At 45.3% G+C, this 23,180-nt stretch overlaps 1 protein-coding gene across 1 annotated transcript in view; it reads left to right on the forward strand.

The window, feature by feature from the left end:
- The window catches only part of adgrl3.1 (adhesion G protein-coupled receptor L3.1), a 120,529-nt gene that overhangs the window by 56,181 nt on the left and 41,168 nt on the right, over positions 1–23,180 (forward strand). The window contains exons 6-9 of the mRNA XM_062388632.1: positions 5,989–6,003; positions 7,538–8,326; positions 21,568–21,993; positions 23,016–23,119. Of these exons, the coding sequence (XP_062244616.1) occupies positions 5,989–6,003; positions 7,538–8,326; positions 21,568–21,993; positions 23,016–23,119 (1,334 nt within the window). The remainder of the gene's footprint in view (positions 1–5,988; positions 6,004–7,537; positions 8,327–21,567; positions 21,994–23,015; positions 23,120–23,180) is intronic.

Consider the following 23,180-nt stretch of genomic DNA (forward strand, 5'->3'; position numbering starts at 1 on the left):
TGCACGCGAGGGCCGGGGGTCGGCTGTAGAGCGCTCAAATGACTTGTCACATCGGGGGACATCCATTACTGAGAAGGGTCTCCCTGCATGGGGGCGCCGGTCGTTGAGCGTAAGCACCGGACCCCCACCCGCCCACCCCCAGGCGATCCCCTCCGAGGGCCAGGTGCCGCTCATCACTAGAAACCTACTGCGCAGGAGAGTGAAGTGAGCGGCGCTCGGTGGAGGGCGCGGCCTCGGCACCGCCACGTCTCCCGAGCGCCCACGTTCAGGTTGAGCTGGTGCGTTTCCCTCTGCGTGGATATCGTAAACAAATCTGCGGGTTGTAAGAACAGGTAATTGAATTCTGCACGGCTCATGTTTCAGTGGAAAGTTCTCCCTCCACCTCCACCTCCCCTCCCCTGTTCTTTCTTTTTTCCTGAGGATTTTTTTGGCTCGCTCGCTCTGACTCTTCATGTCTCCTCCCTGAACTGCAGGTTTATTGGCCCCTTTCCAAGAATCTGGAGCTCTCTCTCTCTCTCTCTCTCTCTCTCTCTCTCTCTCTCTCTCTCTCTCTCTCTCTCTCTCTCTCTCTCTCTCTCTCCGCGGCTCTCCGTGGTGTGAGTGTGTGGCGGTCGTGTGCCAAACTAGCCCGGGCTAGCTTTGGCAGTAATTAGCCACATGTGTATACCTCCTCATAGCGCTGCAGGCGAACTATAAATATCCATACATTAGCACGTCGGCGCACAGACTGCTTCCTCCGAGGTGGCTCTGGTCCATGGATACGTTTAATCTCTTCAAGCCTGCTACATGCCACACAGGAAAGTGATGAGATGCATTGTTTCATTCATGTTCGTCCATTTATGACAAAAATGGAATCTCTCGATTATGTCTGTCCATTCTCTAATCTCCAGACCCCTGGTTCTCAACTGCCGTTATGAAGCAATTAGCCTACTACCACATTAAGTGTATTAAACAGAGGGAGCCAGTGATATGTTATGCAATACCTACGCAGTCTATTTTGGACAATAGACGTTGGCTCCGCAGGAAAGCTAATTAAAAGATAAAATCACCTTCATGTCTGTTCAATTAAAGACTTCTGTCAGATTGGACCCTTGGAATGACTTCATCATGATGGCATGAGAACAGCTGTGTGTGTGTGTGTGTGTGTGTGTGTGTGTGTATGCAAATGTGGTCGTGGAAAACAACTGTTCCCTGGCAGAGTTCTATCCTTGTGTGTGTGGGCACGTTCGTTGGTGTGTGTCCCTCTGCACGGACACTACATGTGAGCGCACACATTTGCGGGCGACATTTTTTTTTTGTAGTGTCTCCCAGAGAGAGCGAGAGGAAGATGGAAGGGAACCAACGAGACAGAAGGAGAGAGAAGGAGCGCGAGCCACAGCTGAAACAGAGATAGAGAGAAATGGGTTAGACGAGGCCAGCAGACGAGGAACAGAGAGAATGAATTAACTGATAAAAAAAGACACAGTTAAAGGGGTGGACAGGGTTTGGTGGTCGGGTGAAGTGGCCGAAAATGCAGGGGACACAACAGAGGGAGTGTGCGAGGAGAGAGGCGCGGCGCGAGACCGATGAAAGGGGACGGCAGGTGAGGATGAGAGGAAGAAGAGGATAATGGACACGGGGAAAAGATGAAAAACGCCCGTGTCCGCAAATGACCTTGGGCTGCTGCCGGCTGAGCTGATTGGAGATCAGAGATAATAGCGGTGAGGCTGCTGTCGCCACTCGTTGTCTGCAGGCTCAGGCGCGCTCCTGTGCCCCGCCCCATGCACACATTAACACACACTCATGAGCACACACGCCGCCTTCTCCTCCACAACGAATACATCCTTAATAAACCATACGTTTTCAATAAAAATGCTAATTATCTTTACACCGCAGCACATTCAGATTAACACCGGGTCCCCCTGTGTGTGTGTGTGTGTGTGTGTGTGGGGGGGGGGGGGGTCGTGTATGAGAAATGGAAAATGGAAGGAACGAAGTGAAGAAATCAGCGAAGGCAGAGTCAGAGCCGTTCATGTGATTACAGGCGTTCAAGATACTATTGCAGATATTAATGAATATTTAGATGGTTTTTAATGAATCTAAACAGGCGCGTGGCTGTTGGTGTTATTGTTCCGCTGTCGCTTTCTAATAATCGTTCACTCAGCCTCGCTAGGAGTAAATGGACGAAATGATGTTTTCCTCTGTAGCTGCAGAAGGAACCGTTCAATGTGCAGCCTAAGTGGTTTCGCAAATGATCAGTCAGAGAGAGGTACCGGACGGATGAAAACGTGCCGCACGTGTGCAGTTTTTTCAGTTATGGGCAAACAGCCACGTAAAAAGATTCGAGAGAAGACGCTTTCTTGTTGACGTTTTCGTAGGAACCATCTTTTTTCCCGGCGAGTTGCTTCACTCGCTTTTCTCACCGTCTCTGAATTAGCAACAAAAGACTTCTCATCTACTGCACCGCCGCGCGCCCCGCTCCAGCTAACCTTGACAGAACCTTGAGGTTTCAACAAATGTCTCGGCAACCTACATTCACTCTGTCAAGTCCATGTGCGCCGAGAGATGAATGACTGCGATTTGTGGGGAAAAAAAAACTCTCATTTCTTGTCACAGAGATTAAAGACAGATGCCTCACCAAAAAAAAAAAACATGAAAAAGCTGCGATGAGCTCAGCAACAGAGGCAGCAGCACAAATTGAATGACATTTGTTTGACATTTGGCGTGCCATGTGGTGTACTTGTTGCTGCCACACTTTTCCATTTGAAATCTATTAGTCTCCGGCAACCTTGAACTCTGCATGTTTTTCCTTTTTTGCGTCGCCGAGGTTCTGTGGGAGCCCCAGGTGAAGCTGCCGCCTCGTTGCAGGGTGTCATTAATCCCCGTCGTCTCCACCGCGATGTGTCTCTGTGTTGTGTACGACGTGTGCGTGCGTCTGTCGCACAAACACATCTGTTTAGACACACTGTCTGTTTTTCCTTTTTCGTTCCCCTAGATTTTCCTCGCGAGGGAACTGCTTGCTCGCGGCGAAGCGTCACCCGTCTCGACTCGGAACAGCACGAGTGACACACACGCTTGTTCCCTCTTTTTTTAGGTTGAACACGATCTCCTTCCACAGATGCTTATTTATCGGAGAGTTGTGCTAAGCCGCACCAGTTACCATGCATTTTTCATGAGCCTAGGATTTAATGGTGGTGTGTGTGTGTGTGTGTGTGTGTGTGTTTCTGAGTGTCACATGTGTTTGTGTACGTCGCGTGGCTGGTGATGAGATTAGGCTTTAATGTGTTAAAGAATTTATGCATGTACTGTGCAAAATATGTAGTGCACTTGTGCTATATATAAACATGTGCCGGTCGGAAGTCTCTCTGAACAATTTCCCTTTGAGGGCTCTGCCTGTCTCCTCTCCTCCTCCTCTTCCTCTTCCTCTTCCTCTCCTCTTCCTCTCCTCTTCCTCGCTCTCCAGGGACCGGCTCCATTCAGCAGCTCTCTAACAGTCTTTACACACAAGGCCATGGACCTGCACATAGCAATGTGTCGCCCCTCTATTGAAAGAGACCTCCAAAGGGCCCTTGACTTACTTGCAAGAGTTTAATAATTCACTTCAAAACCATATAGGCCGACACTTATTGGAAAAAAACCACTACAGCACAGAAGAGTGGCATTTTGTTATTTCATAGAAAAGGAAACATGCTTATGAACACTCAACATTATCCAGTGTCGGAGCTGCAGGGGGCTCACACGGCTCCGCTCTCGCCCTCACCTGATGACAGCACCGCGGGGGGGGGGGGGGCACTCTGGGCCAAAGCCGCGGGGCACACAGTGGTGTCCCTCTCATCTAGTGCTGTCACTACCGGGTTGTTTCCCTCATGCGTCTTGTAGTCTTCCTCTTGATCACAGTCTTCACAATCAGATCGGCCTGATCCATCTTCGTCAGTTTTAAATCTGCGGTGACAGCCTGTGTGCGGCCGGAAAAACAATGCCAGTCAAAATATCAGTTCACATGTATTTTTCCTCATTGGTTCAGCCCTTTTATTGATGACTTGGCATTTATGACTGTTTTAGTGGCCCGTTCCCTTCAGGTGACGTTAAAAACCTCAGTACTAAAAAGACAGTGATCGTTCTGATTCTGAAAAACTCTCTCGCAGCCTGATTGGCCGTGCTTTGTGTCGAAATTAGGCGTGCTCGAGATCTCATCGGAGAAGACGACACATGGAGACTGTCCATCGAACACAGCATGTCAGCAGTCTGGTGCTTCTGTTGACAAGTGGGAAGAGGGCAAATACGGATGTTCGTCACTGTGACCGCTCGAAGTAACCCCGTACAGACGTCTGTGGTTTCTCACCAGCTCACCATTGTTGAAATGTCTTCTTTGTGTCTCATGGTAATCTCACCTGCACTATTAGCTGCACTGCCCCCCACAGTGTCTGATAGTATAGCTCCCTTTTTACGTCCAATTTCGCATGTATGACGAAATTTAAACAGAATACAGGCAGAAGACTATGTTTTCCATATGTGAATCTAACATCGACTGTAAATGAGCCTTAAAAATCATGTGTAGTGAACACTCTGTTTAAATTTGAAATGGTTTAATGGAGAACTAACATCAACACAATCAACAGTGAATCTGTTCATATGAAGCTGTCTAAAACAAGGCTACAGCAAACATAGAGCCAACCTGTAAGTGTCTCCTTCACGGCTGATAGGATTGACCTTTACGACTTACACCCTAAATACTGTAGACATGGTGGCAAAGCCCATTTGGACTGTAGGGACTGGGGGAGGATACACTTTAAGGCCCAGTATGGCGTTTGTTGTCACTTGAGGGAATTTTTGAAGCCAGCTGATACAAAGCATTTATTAAATGCAGAGAAAGGTTAGGCTTCTTCCTAATTCAGTTTTTAATTAAGGGAAGTGTTGAGCCATCCGTAATGCTGAAAAAGCACACAATGCGTTTAGGATGAAGTCTGAAAATCGACCTTGATTGATGCAAACCAATCCTTGCACATATTTTTTATGGGAGGGTAGGGCCCCCCTTGAGTTCCTGAAACGGGCCCCCAGATGCTTCAGGCCGCCTGTGGGCCTGCAGGATTAGGTTTCTGCCATGTTCACATTCCACTTATTCCCCCAGGGAGCAAGGTGGAATGGAATTCATATGTTTGAGATGCTCTAAGAAAGTGTGCACACTTCACTGGGAGGCGACACGAGCAACCCACCTCTGAAGCGCTGAGGGCAACGCTTTGAATGTGAGAGAGCAGGATTTTTGATGTTTTGGTTGAAGAGAACCAGTGCATTCAGAATGCCTCCACTTCCACACACACACGCACAAACACACACACACACAAACACACACACACACACAGATGTCTGTACACCCGCACACAAGTAGGTGACACACACAAAGCATTAGCTCACCCACTGTGCATCAGGAAGCATTATAATGTGGCGGGTTTGGCTGCTCCACTGAAATGCAGACCCAGTAATCCAATCGTTTTGTGCTTTTCATCACTCCGTTGCTTTTAGCAAACATTAAAGAACTCATTATATCAGCTCATTTTCTATTGCTGTGTTTTGTCCTGCACTCAGAACAGGGACCACCACGGATGCTATGAAGACGAGTGTGCTGCTTCATGTGGTCCTGTGGTCTTGTGCTTTGGCTCTCGGTGCCCGTCTCCCTCCGTCTGTGTCTGCACGGGCACGTTGGTGTTGGTTCCCCCATGTGTCTCCATGTGTGACACATGCGAGATACATTACTGTCAGATCGCCCCCCCCCCCCCCCCGCTGCAGCACAGTCTCCTCAGACGCTAACGTAATGTTATTACCAATCGCACATGGAGAGAGCATCCTGGCACTCTCACATGGTTAGGATGAAATATGAGAACGATTATGGAGATCCGAGATTGTATTATCACGATTTCCTTATTATTGCATCGTTAATCTATTTTTGTCTTTTGTCTCCATCTCCCTCTTTCTCGCTTTCCTCTTCGAATGTTTGGCCCGTGGCTCGTGCAGAGGTGGAACAAAAAGGTGAGTCTGAAACACGCAGCCCGCCCCCCCGGCTCGCACACATGTACACACGCTCAAAGTCCGGGGCTGGGCCTCACTTTTCGATGCCAGTGCCTGAAGCGCTTTGTACCTCGTGGCAGAATGACATCTCTTTCAAAGTCGCTGCAGCTATATTAAGAGAGCTTGATCTCAGCATATAGAGGCAATTTAGAAACACTGGTTCTCATTAGACACACTCCAGGACCATATTATTCCATGGTATCGTGTAGAATGTCACTTAACAAACTCTCCACGGGTGGAGCACACGTTTTATGATGAGCCAATGAACAGAGAATTGCATTGACATTTAATATTTCAAATGATGTGAAAATTATGCCGGCGCTTTGGATAGCCAATGAAAATTCAATCAATATTCCCAGGCCTCCGTGTGGGATCAGGAATTATATTACAGAGAAGAATGGGAACGCCACAATGCACATCTGGCGTGTTTGTGTGTGTCTGCCGTGTGTGCGTGCATATATGTGACAGCATTCCAGTTAAATTACAAAGGTCCCTACGACTCTGGTCGCACTGGTTTCCCAGAATTTACTACATCTCCCACATCACTCATAAAACATAACCCCAGTATTCCAGGATGGGAATACCAAGCACGGAGTGGGGAATGAATTACTCTAACAATTGCAGAAACAGCAGGCTATAAAAGACATGTTGGGTTCTACAGTTGGTCGATCCTGACAGAAATAGAAAGGAAAGAAAGGAGGAGAGAGCTAATGAGGAGCCCGGGAGGGAGGGAGGGAGAAATGGGAATTGAGGGAAAGGGGGAAGTAGAACAAAATGTGCCATTTTCTCATTTTCTCTTAGCTGTGAGAGCAGGGTATTATCTGTTGAATAGGAGGTCTGCTGTTGTTGCTGTGCTTAAGAATGACAGTGACTACAAAACAGCCAAACCACAACACAGCAAGCCTATCATCAGCGGTGGTTACGGTTAAGTTCAAACACACTGCAACCTTAATGAAAAGAGGGAAACAGTTCACATGGGCTCTCAGGAAATTGTGGGCCCTGTTAGGACCTGATATTATTGTAACATCTGTCTTGAGAAATCCAATTATGAATAAACAGCATTAAGTGAATCACTTGCACCAATTCTGGTAGGTTGTTTTAACCGGTATGATTTTAAAGACATGTCAAATGATAGAGAAAAGGCGAGTGGCGTCTCGATGGGCCAAAAGAATCAATGCGTACAGCTGTTACTGAGGATTCTTCTCATTTATTTAAAGTATCAATCATGTAGTTATCAGTGTTGATATTGAGGTGGTGCCTAAAAAAGAAATTAACATGTGGACATTGAGAAGCGTCAGAACCCATTTAAACTGCAGCGAATCAGAGACGTTAGCGAGGCAGTTCTTCATATGTGGCTCAGGTCTCGTTTGTGTTCACACTGCAAAAAGAATGAGGTCACACTCAACCCTTCAAATGTGGTTTGAGTGATCGGAGCTGCAGACGCCTTTTCTTACAACACTTCTAATCTAATGTATTCATGTTCTTTGTTCCTCAGTATTTCTGTGTCCTGGCATTCTGCGAGGGGTGTACCAAAGCGAACATCTTTTCGAGTCCGACCACCAGTCCGGTGCGTGGTGCAAAGACCCGTTACAGGCCTCAGACAAGATCTACTACATGCCCTGGACCCCATACCGCACGGACACGCTGACAGAGTACTCGTCGAAAGAGGACTTCATCGCGGGCCGTCCCACCACCACCTACAAACTCCCACATCGCGTGGACGGGACTGGCTTCGTGGTGTATGACGGCGCGCTCTTCTTCAACAAGGAGCGCACGCGCAACATTGTAAAGTTCGACTTGCGCACGCGCATCAAGAGCGGTGAGGCCATAATCGCCAATGCCAACTACCACGACACCTCGCCCTACCGCTGGGGCGGCAAGTCGGACATCGACCTCGCTGTGGACGAGAACGGACTGTGGGTTATCTACGCAACGGAGCAGAACAACGGGCGCATCGTGGTGAGCCAGCTCAACCCCTACACGCTGCGCATCGAAGGCTCCTGGGACACCACCTACGACAAGCGCTCCGCCTCCAACGCCTTCATGATCTGCGGAGTCCTGTACGTCGTGAAGACCGTCTACGAAGACGACGACAACGAGGGGACCGGGAACAAAATAGACTACATGTACAACACCGACAAGAGCAAGGAGGTGACCGTTAACATACCCTTTCCCAATTCCTACCAGTACATTGCTGCAGTGGATTACAACCCGAGAGACAACCTGCTGTATGTGTGGAATAACTACCATGTGGTCAAGTACTCGCTGGACTTTGGCAACAACGGTAAGTCCCACCTCTTCCTCCTCCTCTTCCTCCACCTCTTCCTCCTCCTCCTCCTCCACATGCCCTTCTTAATGTCTTTTCCCACATTCGTTTTTGCAACATGAGTAATAAAAGATGCTGCTTGGAGAAATTTCCCCCAAACCACATTTACTGGACAGTCAGTACGGCCCTTTTTTATTTATTTTTTTATTGTCACATGAAATGCCCTGGCATATTTGTGATGCTTTTAGTAATCCTATTAATGATAAATGCTTTTAGTTGTGACACAAGGGATACTCACAGCCACTAATCTCCATCTAATAAATAATTCTGCTAAATGATTTAAAAAGGAACAAAAGGAAAAAGCACCATCTGTTCTGTCAGTGTTCACAAATGTGACTGCTCCCGCACCGCCTCACCCCACCCGCGGTCTCTGCATGTTTTTCAGACATTAAAAAAAACGTGATGACTTTAAGAGCTGGTCGTGGATAGAGCCTTGTCTGTGAAATTACAGATGTCAGCTGAGATTCTATTTGCGGAAATTGTTCAGCTTTTCTAGTCAAGCAAAAGAATAATTCACAAAGACGTCATGAAGACTACCTTGATCTCTGCCTCCATCTGATGTTATGCTGAGTCTTACTGTAAATGCCTCTCGCATTTTACTGTACCACTTGCCAGCCTTCTCTTTAGTTTCCCCAAGCTGCATAACAGATGATAAAACATTCCTCCACAATGGAGCCAAGAGTCTTCGGGGGGGGGGGGGGGGGGGGACCTGATAGCACTTTCATAGAGGATATCCAAATAGGAGGACAATCTGAAGATGCTTGTGTTTGACAGCGCTTCTTATGTTGTCCTTTTTTAAAAACGGTTAGAATTAAATAGCTACAAAATACAATGTTATAAACATAAAACTATTCATACCCCCTCAGTAAATGATACATAATAAAGAACGAAGAGAAACTGTTAGGTACTAAAATATAATAGAATGAAGAATAAGCCTATAAACAAGCAATGACAAATATGTACAGGAGACAGACAAGAGTGCAAAGTTGCAGTAGTTGTTTGCATTTGAAGATAATGTAGCGAACAAACTGACCTGTGATAATTGTGTATTTGGTGGATGTAAACTAAGATGTAGAAAGAGTCAAATGAATATATGTACTGTGAAAGGAGCTGCTTGTGGTAATGAACCCCCATAGAACTAGAAAAATCAAGGTTCAAATCTTTATTGTCCAGTGCAGGCACAAATGGAAGTTTCTTGTCTTTCAGTGGTGTAAGGCACACAAAGTTATACAATAGATCACGCAAGAAGACACAATACATTACCCAGAGTAAGATTTCGGAAAAAAAAATTAATACTGCAGATTACAGGAAGGATGCGTGTGAGTGTGCCGTCCTTGTCCAAGGCCCAATAGTTAGGCCCACAAATTATGATATTATATATATTATATTATTATGGCGAATTGGTGAAGACGCTCCAAAAAAAGTGAAATACAAAAAAAAACGAGATCTCGCCCTTTGTCCAGATTCACCCCAACATTTCATGTTTTTTTTCTTTTTTCATGTTACACCTTTCCATCAATTTTCATAAAAATGTATTTAGTAAATTTTTTCATAATTCTGCTGACAAACAAACAAACCAACGAACAAACTAACCTATGATACTTCTGTCTTTGGCGGATATAATTGTCACTTAACTCCAACTTACTTTTCCTGGTGTGGTTAATTCCCACAGATTTACTTTAGAGATTTAAATCTACCACTAAGGAGGTGGAGATGAAAACAAAGCTAAAAGGAGATTGAACATTGGACTCGCGTTCATATACTGTAAGTGATAACATGTCAAAATGGCCTTAATTGATGATGTTGTTGTTCTAACCTCAAGCTATGAAATAATATGAGCAACACCACAACAATTCTGACCATCTCTGTATTTGGTTGGTAGCAGAAATCTAACAGAAGCCAAAACTCTCCACATGAAAAGACGAGACATTAGGATGAACTGACAGTGACATGAAACTGTTGGGGTCATGAATCCTGGTGCCGCGTCTGTACCAAACTACCGTCTGACCCAGAATGACTCTCGTCCAACTCCGGGGTAAAGTCCACCCTCCTCCTCGTTCCCTCCTTCGGATGAAAGGGCTTAGGCCCCTAGAGCCTGAAGGGCTATTTGCCCAGCATAATTGCCTTTCAGCACCTTTCTATGGAGTGGTCAAGGCAGTCTGGCTTCATGTCTTATTAAATGATGTCTGAATCAACGCATGCTCTTACACGCAGTTAGCAGGCAGTACAAGGAATTATAGAGTGAGGCGGCATTAAACTTGGTTTCTACCGATCAGTGTGCGTGTGTGTGTGTGTGTGTGTGTGTCTGTGTGTGTGAAAGGAGATCATGCTGTAAAAAAAGTTATACTGTGAGTTAATGCATGCATAACAATGCCCACGCCTATAAGCTACTCTGGTGGTGTAATTACAGTGCGAGTTTGTGATTCTCTCTTCATGAGCTTATTGGTGTACACTTGAGAGTGTGATCAGTCTCATAATGGAGCTCCGGGCGTCTCAGGAGGCTTTAAAGACGAGATCAATTGGGATTCAATGTGGACAATGACCTCCAGTGCACAGCAACAAGCCAGACTGCTGACCAGTGAGAGATAAATGCATACAATCAATGCTGCCTCCCTCCTTACGCTGCTTCCTCATTCACTCAATGAGGACGAGGAATAAATTAACTTCCTCAATTGCATTTTCCCATTCTTCAGAAAATGAGGTGACAAGTCGATTCATTGAAGTTTGATTTTGTTGCTGAAGCTGGACCCGATTTCCGGCTCCTTCTTTCTTTCCAAATCTCAGAAATGTGTTTTTCTGTTGTTTTAACAATGAGTATATTACGCAGTGGTCAAACGGTCCTGTTTAGATTTTTTGTTTTCCTTTTCTTTTCTTTCGCCAGTTCAGGAAACAGGCCAAGGAAAGGGGCCAATCTGAGGGTTTCCACTCATTACTGATGTGGCTTAATGCTCACCCTGCTTTTGATGCAGCTCATGTGGACTTCTTAAAGACATAAAATGAGACAGGAAACGGGCCGTGGAGTCAGAGAGGGCCGAGGTAGGGTACGGAGGACTGTGTATAATCGGAGTAGAGCAGTGAGAGCTCCAATTACTGCGTTGTGTCTGTCCAGCTGGGAGAGTGCAGGCAGCTCATTGGTCAGTTCAGGGGAGGTCACTGTGGGTCATCTGCAGCCTTCTGACAAAACGGTTTATCTTTTGAAACACGTGTCTGAATGTGACAGTTATTTCAGCACATTCCAATCTTTGCAAAAACATGAATGCAGATCATTTACTATATAATACAATATACATTATAGGGGAGATTATCAAACCTGAATCTTTACAAGTACTGAAGAGTGTAGATCTTGATGAGACATTAAGTTATAACTTTGCCAATTCTGTAAAAAAATTACAATACAGATTAGTAGTTGGTGCTTGGACGAGACTTGATTAAAGATGTTTGAGAAATATGCCTTAATTTTCAAGTGAAAAATTGGAACATACTCAGTAATCCAGCCCTGTTTATGTATTATATCCCAAAGTTTGACACAGGACTCATTGTGTTAACGCTTCACGGTGGGAATGCCCAGCACATCGTCATAACATGATCATAACAATAATTTCACGATTTAATGTTTTCACTATATCGGCTTTCCTGCCAGCGTGTCCTGCAACACTTATGAGAAGCGCAGAGCAACCCCACAACCCGATGACCACACACCAGGTTCAGCAGCTGCCTGTGCCTCGTCTTTCCACTCTCATTTTTGACGTTTGATTTACCATGATCTGATTAGTTACCGCTGTGCTTGAGGATTTCAAACAAAACTTGATTGGCTGCTGCCTGAGCTGCTGAAAAATGTAGCTGTGATCAACTTTGGCCCTACGCAGCGCAGGTAAAGCAACACGGTGGAACCACAAGGCAGTTTGGCAATGCATGGCATGACCCCATTCAAAGTGACTGAATAGTGTTTCTGTTGAAGCTTCCAGTGAAAGTGATAGTAACAAATATCATATTGACCATATTATTGAAAAATGTAGAGTCGTAGCAGAGCCCAATGTATCACATGAGGTTTCCTGTGAGCATGGAACCAATTAAAACGAGCTCTAGTCCATCTTAGGCCAACAGATGATATAAAGATTTCCTCCCTTGTATTCCATCACGCTGTTGATGCAGCACGCGGCAGGGAATGATCTTTTTGAAATGCAGATTCTTCTGCCCTTGGTACTTAAGAAAGGAAGTGATGTGCCTGTGTACATTTATTGTTGCACATGTCTTCCTTGTGTTTCTACATTGTTTGTTAAAATCCCCATTCTTTCTCTCCGTCTCTCACACTCACACTCACAATGGCAGGAATCTCGATATTTCCCCTTCTCGTATATCTTCCTCCTGTACATCGTGTTTCTCCCTGTTTTTCTCCTCGTCGTCCTTATCTCCCGTTTTATCTGCCATCCTGTCCCTGCTCTCAGCCCCTTCCTGCATCACACAGGCCTATTTAATCGGATGTATATACTGTATTATAGAGGCCGGGTGCATGCCTTCTTAAAGACAGAGTCAAAGTCACTTGTCTCGGTCTGCGTCACCATCACTCACTGTCTTCTGTTTATGGAGTTGTTTCATTTCGTCTTCTTACATGCATATTATAGAGGCCTGCCCTACGCAAGCGGCATGGCTCCGATGAAACATTTGAATAATTTATCACCTCCAGTCTGCTTTGCCACACTTTAGAAAGTTTTTTCCCACCAAGTCGCAAAATTATTCATGTTATCTGCATCTTTGGGAAGGGAGGGGCAAAATGGCAAAATGGCCAAACTGAGCAGATTACGTCTTGTAAACGCTGCTTCTCCTATCACTGCTTCACTCCTGTTTCCTCTCTGTTTTCACTTTCCCTTGCTTACTCACTTCTCACATTCTCACATTCTAGTGCTGCTTCACTTTAGCCATTCTAGGTGATGATCTATTTCAATTTCTCTATTCAAGGTGAGACGATCTGATGAATTTTCGACAGGATAAAGGATCCCTAGAGGTGTTTTTTATAGGGTTAGGTTCCGAAATCCTACACAGCCGGTAACTACCGGACTGGATCACAATGCAGATACCGGTTCCCAGTTTAATTGCCTGGAATAGTTGGCAGGCAAGATCAATACCAGTTAACATTACACTTAACGCTCTGGCGATATGCTCTACGTGGCTCTGGAAGAACGTAACGTCACGCTACAGTTAGCTAGTAGCTAGCTCAAACTCCAGTCGACACAGCAAAACGACTGAAGCTAAACGGTAGAAAGTGCGGCTGTACTTCACATGACATGATTCTGACACCGGGAAGGGCAGGACATGTTTGAAGGAACAATACAAACTAACTGAAGCACCTAGCGACCCACGGGGCACATTTTTAAGGAGACAGATGCTCCGTGTTTGACTTCTTGCGTGACCCCATGACAAACACATCGGCCCGCAGTGAGGAGACAATTGACGACGAGTTTGAAGTATTTTGCTGTATTATAGAACAAAACTGCTAAAAACTGCAATCATATATTGAAAGTCTTTTAATCCTCATTGGAGATGAATCAGATTCTGCCATTCTCTTATAATCCTTAAAATACGCAGTTACACTGAGACCTGACCTCTGCTTGTCACTCTGTCAGTTTATGGAAATTTAAAGCATCACCTTTGAACTCTTAATGACCAGCATCACAGAGTTCCATTTCCTAGGGAAGTCAAGCATAGAGCCATCTATTGTCTTTAACTCCTCTCTGCGACTTTACTCCCTCCTCCCCCTCGACTCCCTCTCCGCTCCCTCGCTTTGGCACCAGATTGCAATCAGGCGGCAGAAGGCTACGAAGTGCAGGAAACGTTAGCTGCAACATTTCCCAAATCGGAGAGAAAAACAAGAGTTAATGGTTAAAGTGGAGCCCCCTCTTTCACCAGGTCACTGATTAGACGAACCCTCAGCACATTCCTGGCTTTTACACTGAGATGGTGCGTGTGTGTGGTTGTGTTTGCGAGTGTGTATGTGTGTGTGTGAAAGCCTTCAGCCGCCCGCGCCACTTGAGATGATTTAGCTCCGGCGGAATTGATTGCGGGGTGGCTTAGTATGTTCTTATGATTGTTTACAAAGTGGGAATCAAAATTTGGTGTTCTCCCAATTTCGGGATAGCATGTCAAAAAATAACAAAAGAACAATTAGAATCAGTTCGGCTCGTACGCCTGTGTGTCTTGGATCTCGTTACCTCCAACAGGGAGATTGATTACGCAAAATCTACTGGACTGATTACCATTAAACTCGGTGGAGGGATGCGGTACGGGTCAGGGAAGGACGCATACAATGTAGAAGCAGATCCACATCAGGCTGAGGATCCAGGATTTATTTTCTTCATATTGTGAGATTGGGCATTTTTCAACATTTTCGCTGTTTGTCAGAGAATAATTCATGGAGCTGATAAAGACAACCAGGCGGGTTTGGTCTGACATTTATGAGTGTGTATTTATAGATGTGGTTTCGTAAGGGGACAGTTGGGCCTTGGCGGAGGTGTGCTTTCTGCTGAGTGACATTTGGTCACAAAATAAAATGTCAGTGGAAAGCACTGCCGACTCAGACCGAGAAGGTTTTTAGTTTGAATCCCAGTCTAGCCAGGGCATGCAGCTTGGGTTAAGTGGGGACTCTGAATTGATGGTAGGTGTGAATGGTTGTTTGTCTCTGTACGTTGGCCCTGTGATACGCTGGTGACCTATCAGGGGTGAACCCAACCTCTCCCTCTCACCCAATGTCAGCTGGGAATATGGCTCTAGCTCCCCTGCTGTAAACGGTAGGCAATATAGATAATGGATGGACCTAAACTGTGGCACCACAATCCTCAAAGTGGTTTTATACAAGGTAACAACAGTATGTGGCTTCCTTCACACCTTAGTCGACACTCGTCTTTCCTCTTTTCCACCCACATACATCCCTGTTCTCTAGACCTGCTCCCTCCCTACCTATGTCCCTCCCTCCCAAATAGATTACGACACAACCGTCTCTCCGCAGAGACTGAACTCTGCTTCACACAGTCTGGCGCACCTGTTCCTTACCTGCAGTGTGTCCTGATCGATTGGATCGCCCCAGCCGGGCCCTCTGCTTGCATTTGGCCTCAGAACTGCTTCGCCTCTGCCAAACAGCAGATGCCAAATTAAGCTGGCCCAGCAAGGAGAACAGGATGGAGGGGGAAGCCCACGGCCTCGCAGGAAGTAAATACAGACGAGAGTGGCGAGCAGAGAGTTCCGCCGGGGCTGTGGTCTTTTCAGACTTTTTAGATTTTTAATACAAAACATTTAAAGGAGGCAAAACAGAGTTGATACAATCTTAATCTCTAAATGATGGGCCATTATGATAAATTATGGGGAACCTTATATTGAATCACCACAGGGTCACTTGCTAGAGGCCACAGCTTCCACTATAAGACAGTAATAGGATTTTGCTGGAGACCTGCTATATATTCATACTTGTCCTCCTAGAATTGACAGGCAATGGTCTGCACTTTAAAGGAATATACTGGTGATCCTCTCCATTATTAAAGAGAATAAAACTGGTCTCTTGCATTAGCTTTTGCTTTGTACAAGGGAACTTCCCCCTGATTAAGGGCAAAGCATGAAATCTGCAAACTCGCTGCAGGTGTCTCCAGCCGCGGCAGAAGGATGGCGTGATTTGCAACTGGTAGAGCCAGCAGGGTTGATGCATTGGTTTGTGGAACATTTGCCTAGGAACGTGGCGGCGGTGCCTGGCAGCCATTTTGAGGGATACTCTATTAGTTGAGGTTGTTTTCTATCTCCCAAGTATCGCTGCTTTGAAGTGCTCCGTTCTGTCTTATCAGCAGGCCCGCGTCGCTCGCCAAGAGCACAGTGAATGAAAAGTAAAAGTAACATTTCTGTTCAGGCTGTTTTTTTTTGTGCACCATGCATGTGTGTGTGTGTGTGTTGCTTGGTGCGCAACTAAGGGAAAAGTCAGTATCTGTTAGTGAGTGTGTGTACGTTTGTGTGCGAGCTCTCCAGCCATAGGGGCGAGTGTGTTATCTCAGTATGCAGCCCTATTCACGTCTGTGCGACTATCCAGCCTAGAAAGCTTCTTGCCCTCCAGTCAGATTATCATTTTGCTGTTACCCCTCTGGATCTATTCCTCCCCACTGTTCAGGATGGTGTGTGTGTGTGTGTCTGTGTGTGTGTGTCTGTGTGTGTATTTAGAGGCAAAGAGGCTGTAACTTTTACGCAAACTGCAAGAAAGTATTATTTCCTTTCTCCCAACTGCAAACAGTCAAATAGAGTCACCAATACTAAAATAAATTAATAAATAAAGTTGTCCTCTTGAATAATAAACAAGTATAATCTCACACTTTGTTCATCTTCTATCTTCCATCAAATCCCTCTCCTCTTTGCCTCTGTTTCACTCCTCCTCCCTCTCGCAGTCTGTTTGTCCGCCGCCTTCCCGACAATGTGGGAAACTTGCCAAGGGAAGTCCTCTTTTCCCTCGCCTCCCTCTCTCTCCTCCCTGCCTACCTCTTGTGCTGTGGATTTACGATCCCTCTGTTTGCCGTATGAGAAGTCAACAAGAGCATTCTCGGCAGCGGAGCGGAGGCAGAGACAGACAGTCTTACCCACACAGAAAAACATTGCTGCACAGGCACACACACACACACACACACACACACACATTGCCTGTCGGTATTTCAGATGATCATGAGGTGACTGACAGTATCTCTATGGCCCCACCAGTGCTGTGACAGATAGGCAACTCCAGGAACAAGTTTACTGCCAGCCTGCCATTGTCTCACTTTCCACCGAGCTGCTACAGGTCAGGAAAGGGGGAAAAAAACAACACAACGCAAAACAATAGAATACAATACAACGGAATAGTCAACAATGTAAACTCATTATCACTTAAATAGCTGCTACAGAGATTTAGATCTTTCCCCACGCAGATGTCTTCCAGATGTTACGGAAGAATAGATGGTCGCAATTCAATTTTTGGGACCACTTCAATGACTTAGTGTCCTTGTTAGCTGAAAGTTGAGGTCGAAAGTTCATTCCTGACTTTGCAAACCGCAGACAACAAAACAATCTCAACACAGGCCCCATTAGTTTTTGTTTTCTAAGCTTAGTTTTGTTTTTTACTGTTTTCTGAGGGAACAGTTTATGGCTCTTGATGAAAGTCATATTTAGAGGACTGAAATACGAGTGTGTGTAGTTTGATGCAGCTTGATAGGATTTAAGGGGACTGTTGGGCCTCGGCAGAGAACATGCAGTCTAATTGGTGTCATTCTAGTATTTATATGTGATCCTCCAAATATTTACCGTGCAAAAAAACTCCAAACCTCTCAATGCAGCACTTAACTTAATAGAATAGAAGGAGCCTGTTCTCAGAGTGGGAAACAGTGCAGCAACAGTGCAGGGAGCAAAACCTGACTTCTAACATGTAGTGTTGCTAGAGCCATTTATCTTAAGCAACCACTTGTACATGAAGTGTCATGCGTTTATATGAACTGATGTTTTGCTTTCTGTCTAAATACGTCACCTACAAACATGGGGCAGGGTGTACAGTGTAAAATCCGAAGAACATTTCACAGCTCCTACTCAGTTTGTGATTGTGTTTTTTTTTTTAGGGATTTGTGTCAAACAACTGCTCTTGTGGCATTGGTCCATCCGAAGCGTACAACGTTTAGGTTAGTTGGCATCACAAGGTTGTCGTAAAGCATTTACTCACAGCTTCCGAAGCTAGAACGCGGGGAGATATGCCAGTCCCCTTGAGTACAACCCCGAGCCCTTCTTCTCTTTATAAATGTTTCATGAAGCTGTTATGTCATCCTCCTGTAGTGCCCTCCCTACAGCGTCCTCCACAGCCTCCTCGGTGATGCCCGTGATAAATGAATCACATCACAAGACCTTTTATCATCTAAATGTTGCAGGAGGGTGAGCGCTGGGAGGACGGAATTAAAACAAAGGCAAGCACATGTGAGAATGTGTTTAAGATTAAACAGGTAGAATAAAGAAAAACAGGAGTGAGTGATGAAATCAGGCGGATGATGTCAAGAGAGCAGCGGAGGAGGGAGGAGAGATACATGGCTAGTGGAGTGCTGTGGCCCCTTTCCTATGATGCTTGCAGGCTTTTGTCTTACTGGACCCTGACCTGCCAGTGTTTTCTGCCCTGTACTCAAAAGACAGCAGACATCAACCTCACACACACACACACGCACACCATTACTCTTATATTGTTGTGGCAGAGGCCCTAATGGAGCTTCCTGTTTGAGTGCAGATAGGCACACACACACTCTCACTCACTCACGTAACTACACGCACACAATCACACACACGCAGATTGACAGCCAGTCCCTAGGCCACCGCTGCCACGCATGATTGATGGCAACGTTCCGTGGAGAATGCATGAGGCAGGGCAGCAGTGATTCAGGAGCGGGGGGGAAGCACGGTTTAGGTATGGAAACACTCCATTGAATTGTGGAGGAGGAGAACAGAACGTACACGGGGAGTGGGATTTGACACGGCTGTCAGTCAACGAGACGGACAGACAGAGGAGGTGGAGAGTGAGAGAGAGACGGCGATAGACAGAGGAAAGTACAGTGGCTTTAATTACTCACAATCCACGGAAGGGGACGGCTTCAGTTCACACTAAATAATATAAACACCCACACAAAAAGACACACACACACACACACACACACACACCTCAGCCTGTGTCACTCACACTCTCCCTTAATTCCCGATGGACCACACGGAGATAATGACAGTTGCAGTTACACAAATATGCGGTTATCACTCTGATTATATTCTACTGAGATTGTAATCCTACAATCGCTCCCCTTTCCTGAACGGTACATGGAGCCTGATTGAAAAATTGGCCCTGTTACCCCTCAGTGTCAGTGACCAGCATGTAGTACACATTATGGCCTGAGGGGCACCAAGTCCTTAGATGGAGAAACACAAGTAACAATGCTTCCCACTAAAAGGCATATTGCGGCAGATACGGAGAATTTCCCCATCAACTTCCCACTTCGACTCGAGCAGTGAGTTTGTCCAGAGTTAGAAAGACTTCATTGCACAGAAATAATGTCACGTGATATATATTACACTAATCTAATTGAATTCAGGGTTGCTGGTCAGCATGTGGGCCGAGGGTGAGGGAGATGTTTTTAGCCAAGTTAGGCCAGTGTCAGCTTCTCTGGAGTATTTCACGCTTAGATTTAGATTTTCTTCTACTCTATGTGAAAGAAATAGTTTTAGTCAGTTACCTGAGTTGATACAATATAAAGAATATTAAAACAACTGACTTTTTAGTTGTTAAAGTGGCATTACATGAAGTCGTCAGAATCCATATTTGAGCAGCTTCGTTAAATGAGAGGGTTGTCCCTGTTTATCTGTTTGTACTTCAGGGAATACACATGGGAATGATGTATGATGTCACTGTGGTTACGAGCTGCACTGGGTTCACTGGTGGAGGAAATACTCAAACACTTTACCTAAATAAAAGTACAAATAAATCGACCAAAACGTACTCAAATAAAAGTAAAAGTATCTTTTTGAATTAGGAAGTAAAAGTACTGGCCAAGAGTGACCTATCACCCAATTCAACTTTCTACTCCATGATTAACTGTGCATACTGCATATTCTGTGCATACTCTATGCATATTATGTGCATATTGCATATTCATTTTCATTTTTTACAGTGTTATCTAGAAGAGGCAGTTGCAAAAATATATAGATTTAGGATATAAAAAATCAAGTGTTTTCTGAAAGCTCTGCAGGTTTGATTTGATATAAGAAGATTTTTTTTTTATTATTCTGTAATTGCATTTCCTAAATATGTCCCTGAGTGTATTTGATAAATTTACAGATGTTAAAGTGTTTGCAGTGGCAGTTAAAGCTTTCACCTGCTTTGTTTCTTAGTGAAGATGTGGCTTATGAAAATGGGCCCCACATGTAAGCAGCATATTACCCATAATGACTTCTAAATTATTTGGAGCTGAAAAAAGGGCACGTGAGGGAGAAGTGTAAATAATCATTTCCATCTACTCAACCTGCGATCATGCAATATTGATTTGCACTGAGAGCAGAGAGAGGGTAGCAGACGGAGAGAGACGGATGGGCGAGTATTTTCACGAGAGGACACTAGTGATTCACAAACACACGTGCTCTTTGCCTCCTCTCTCTTTCCATCATGTCGTCCATCCTTTCTTTATTTCTGTCTGAGGTCAATGTGAATAATTGAGCTTTAGTTTTTTACAATAAAATATTGACAATAAAAGACTGAGCCATGTGCATTTAAGTGACCTTTCTGAATCTTCAGATGTCACCTTGTGATGAATCATGCATGACAGGGAAAGAATGATTTTTTTCTGCCAGGTTAAGCAGCGAGAAGCAACTACTGTACAAGTCCCCCAGGAAGGACTGGTAACCTTGTGTGGAACCTGCAGGATGAAGCCTGGTCTTGCTTAGAGGGTTCTGCTTTTTACTTTACTGCAGTTGTTGTACCCCTTTAGAGTGGTAATGCTATAAAAAGGCAACATTAGGTGTGGATCCAGCTGAATCAAAATATAGTTATAATTCAGTTACTACACCTTAACAAATCTGACTTTCAGCTGTGATTAATGTGAGCACATTTCTGTGCACATGATATGACCTCGCTAAGCAATATGGTGATATAGTGGTTAACTGAGTCGTTTGGAATCATTTCCTAAATTTGGGAACAACTGATAAGAAAACCACAAACACACACACGCACGCACACACACACACACACACACACACACACACACACACACACGCACACAACCGCAAACCTAAATTATGTGGCATATGTTAACACTGACAAGCCATGGAACACTGACATTTGTAAGTCATCAGAAACATCAGCTCCTCCCTGTCAGATCTACTTAGTGCTGTGTAAATGAATGCCTGCAAACGTGTGTTGGTGTCTGTTACGATAATATTTCTTTAGGCTGGCGGGGCCGCTGCTCACATCACATGGTGCAGATGGTTTGATCGCAGTTAATTTAATTCTGTTGTTCTTTTGCTTCTGTTCATGGAAATACATTTTGCTCTGGCATCTAGATCTCATAGAATCATCCACACTTGAGTCATGTTGTGAACCACAAAGCCTCATAACAGACTGTGGGTCAAAGTTTAAGATCCCAGGTGTTGTGTTCGTGCAGATTTAGACCCTTCGCTTTGTCTTTTCTCTGCAGATTATCGCCCACCTCCCATGATGCCCCCTAGCCGAGGAGGGGGAGGAGGAGGTCCAGTCGGTGGTGGTGGTGGGGGCTCCTCCTCTTCGTCCACCAGCCGCACCACCACCACTCGTTCTCCTCCCTACTACACCACCCCAAGGCCCCTCCTCACCACCTCCCCTGGCCAGCGGTACCGAACCACGACCACGATTCGCCAGCCCATCCTGGTTCCTGTCGGTGGCTCGTCATCAGATACCAACCAGATTCCTGACACCAACCAGAAAGCCGGACGCAATCCAGCGGTGCAGGTCCCTCCTGCAGCCCCCCAGCCTCCTGCCCTGCCTCCTCAAGACTTCTGCAGTCCAAGGTTGACAGCCGACATATCGTGGCCTCGGACACAGCAAGGCCAGATGGCCAAGCAGCCCTGCCCTGTAGGGACACTGGGTAAGGAGATGCACAGGGAACTGGAGAGCAAGCTTCGTCCAGGATTAGTATTTTGTTCTTTGCTTTATTATTCCCCCTTGAGTCTCATGTTGGAAGTCTTTTGCATAAAACTCTAATTGGAAACAGTTTCCCCAAGTCAAAATATCAATACCGCAGTTAAACAGAAATGTGTGTGTCTCTGATGTTGATGAGCAAATCACAACAAGCCCCCTGTGACCCTCAGCCTGAACCTGTCAGTACGTTCATGTAGTAGTTCCGGTTTTATATACATGCTGTTGACTAGTAATATAAATAAAGAGTCACATTTTATAAACCATATGCATTCGCCACAGACTGTACATAAAGATGGAAAGTACATTTCCACATGTGCAGTAATGTGCTCTTAAAAACAGATTGTCTTAACTTTATTTGACAGAATGATTGTTAAACTGAAAAACATACAGCCGCATACACAAAATACAATAATTCGCTCTTTTTCAAATATTATTGTCTTTTCAGATAGTTGAGTACTCCATTTGAGATTTAAAAGGGGGGAGGTGTATAGAGGAGACCTGACAGGGAGGGAGCCACGACACAGCGTGCTCGATCATCCTTTGATTTTGATACTGAGTGGAGTGGAGAGGAGAAGGATCTAAGGGGGTCTTAAGGGGCTGTTACAAAGAAAAACACACATATATATATATATATATATATATATATATATATATATATATATATTTCCTTCTGAAAAAGTGGTGGAGCAGTCGTATAAGATCTCTCACATCCTCAGGAAAAGAATTCTGTGGTTTTAATCAATTATCTGACATGACAATGATGATTCCTCAAGTCGTCCAGCTATCGTCTACACACTCACACACACACACACACACACACACACACACACACACACATACAAACACACACACACTCCCAGACGATGCACGCACAATCTGCTCAGTGAACCCCAGTCACCTCAAGAGCCCTCATGTCTCCTGGTGAATGTCAGCGCTGTCTCACCTTGTTTGTTTTGCTTGTTCTCGCAGGTGTGGCCACATACGTGTGCATGGCCCACTTGGGCTACTGGGATCCCCAAGGCCCCGACCTCAGCAACTGCACGTCACCCTGGGTCAACCACATCATGCAGAAAGTGAGTCTGAAAGCTGCTGGTGGCCCTCGTGGCAAAGCGGCTGAGCCCCAGTTTGAAGAAA

This window comes from Platichthys flesus, chromosome 5, assembly GCF_949316205.1.
Source record: "Platichthys flesus chromosome 5, fPlaFle2.1, whole genome shotgun sequence".
Taxonomy (NCBI): domain Eukaryota; kingdom Metazoa; phylum Chordata; class Actinopteri; order Pleuronectiformes; family Pleuronectidae; genus Platichthys; species Platichthys flesus.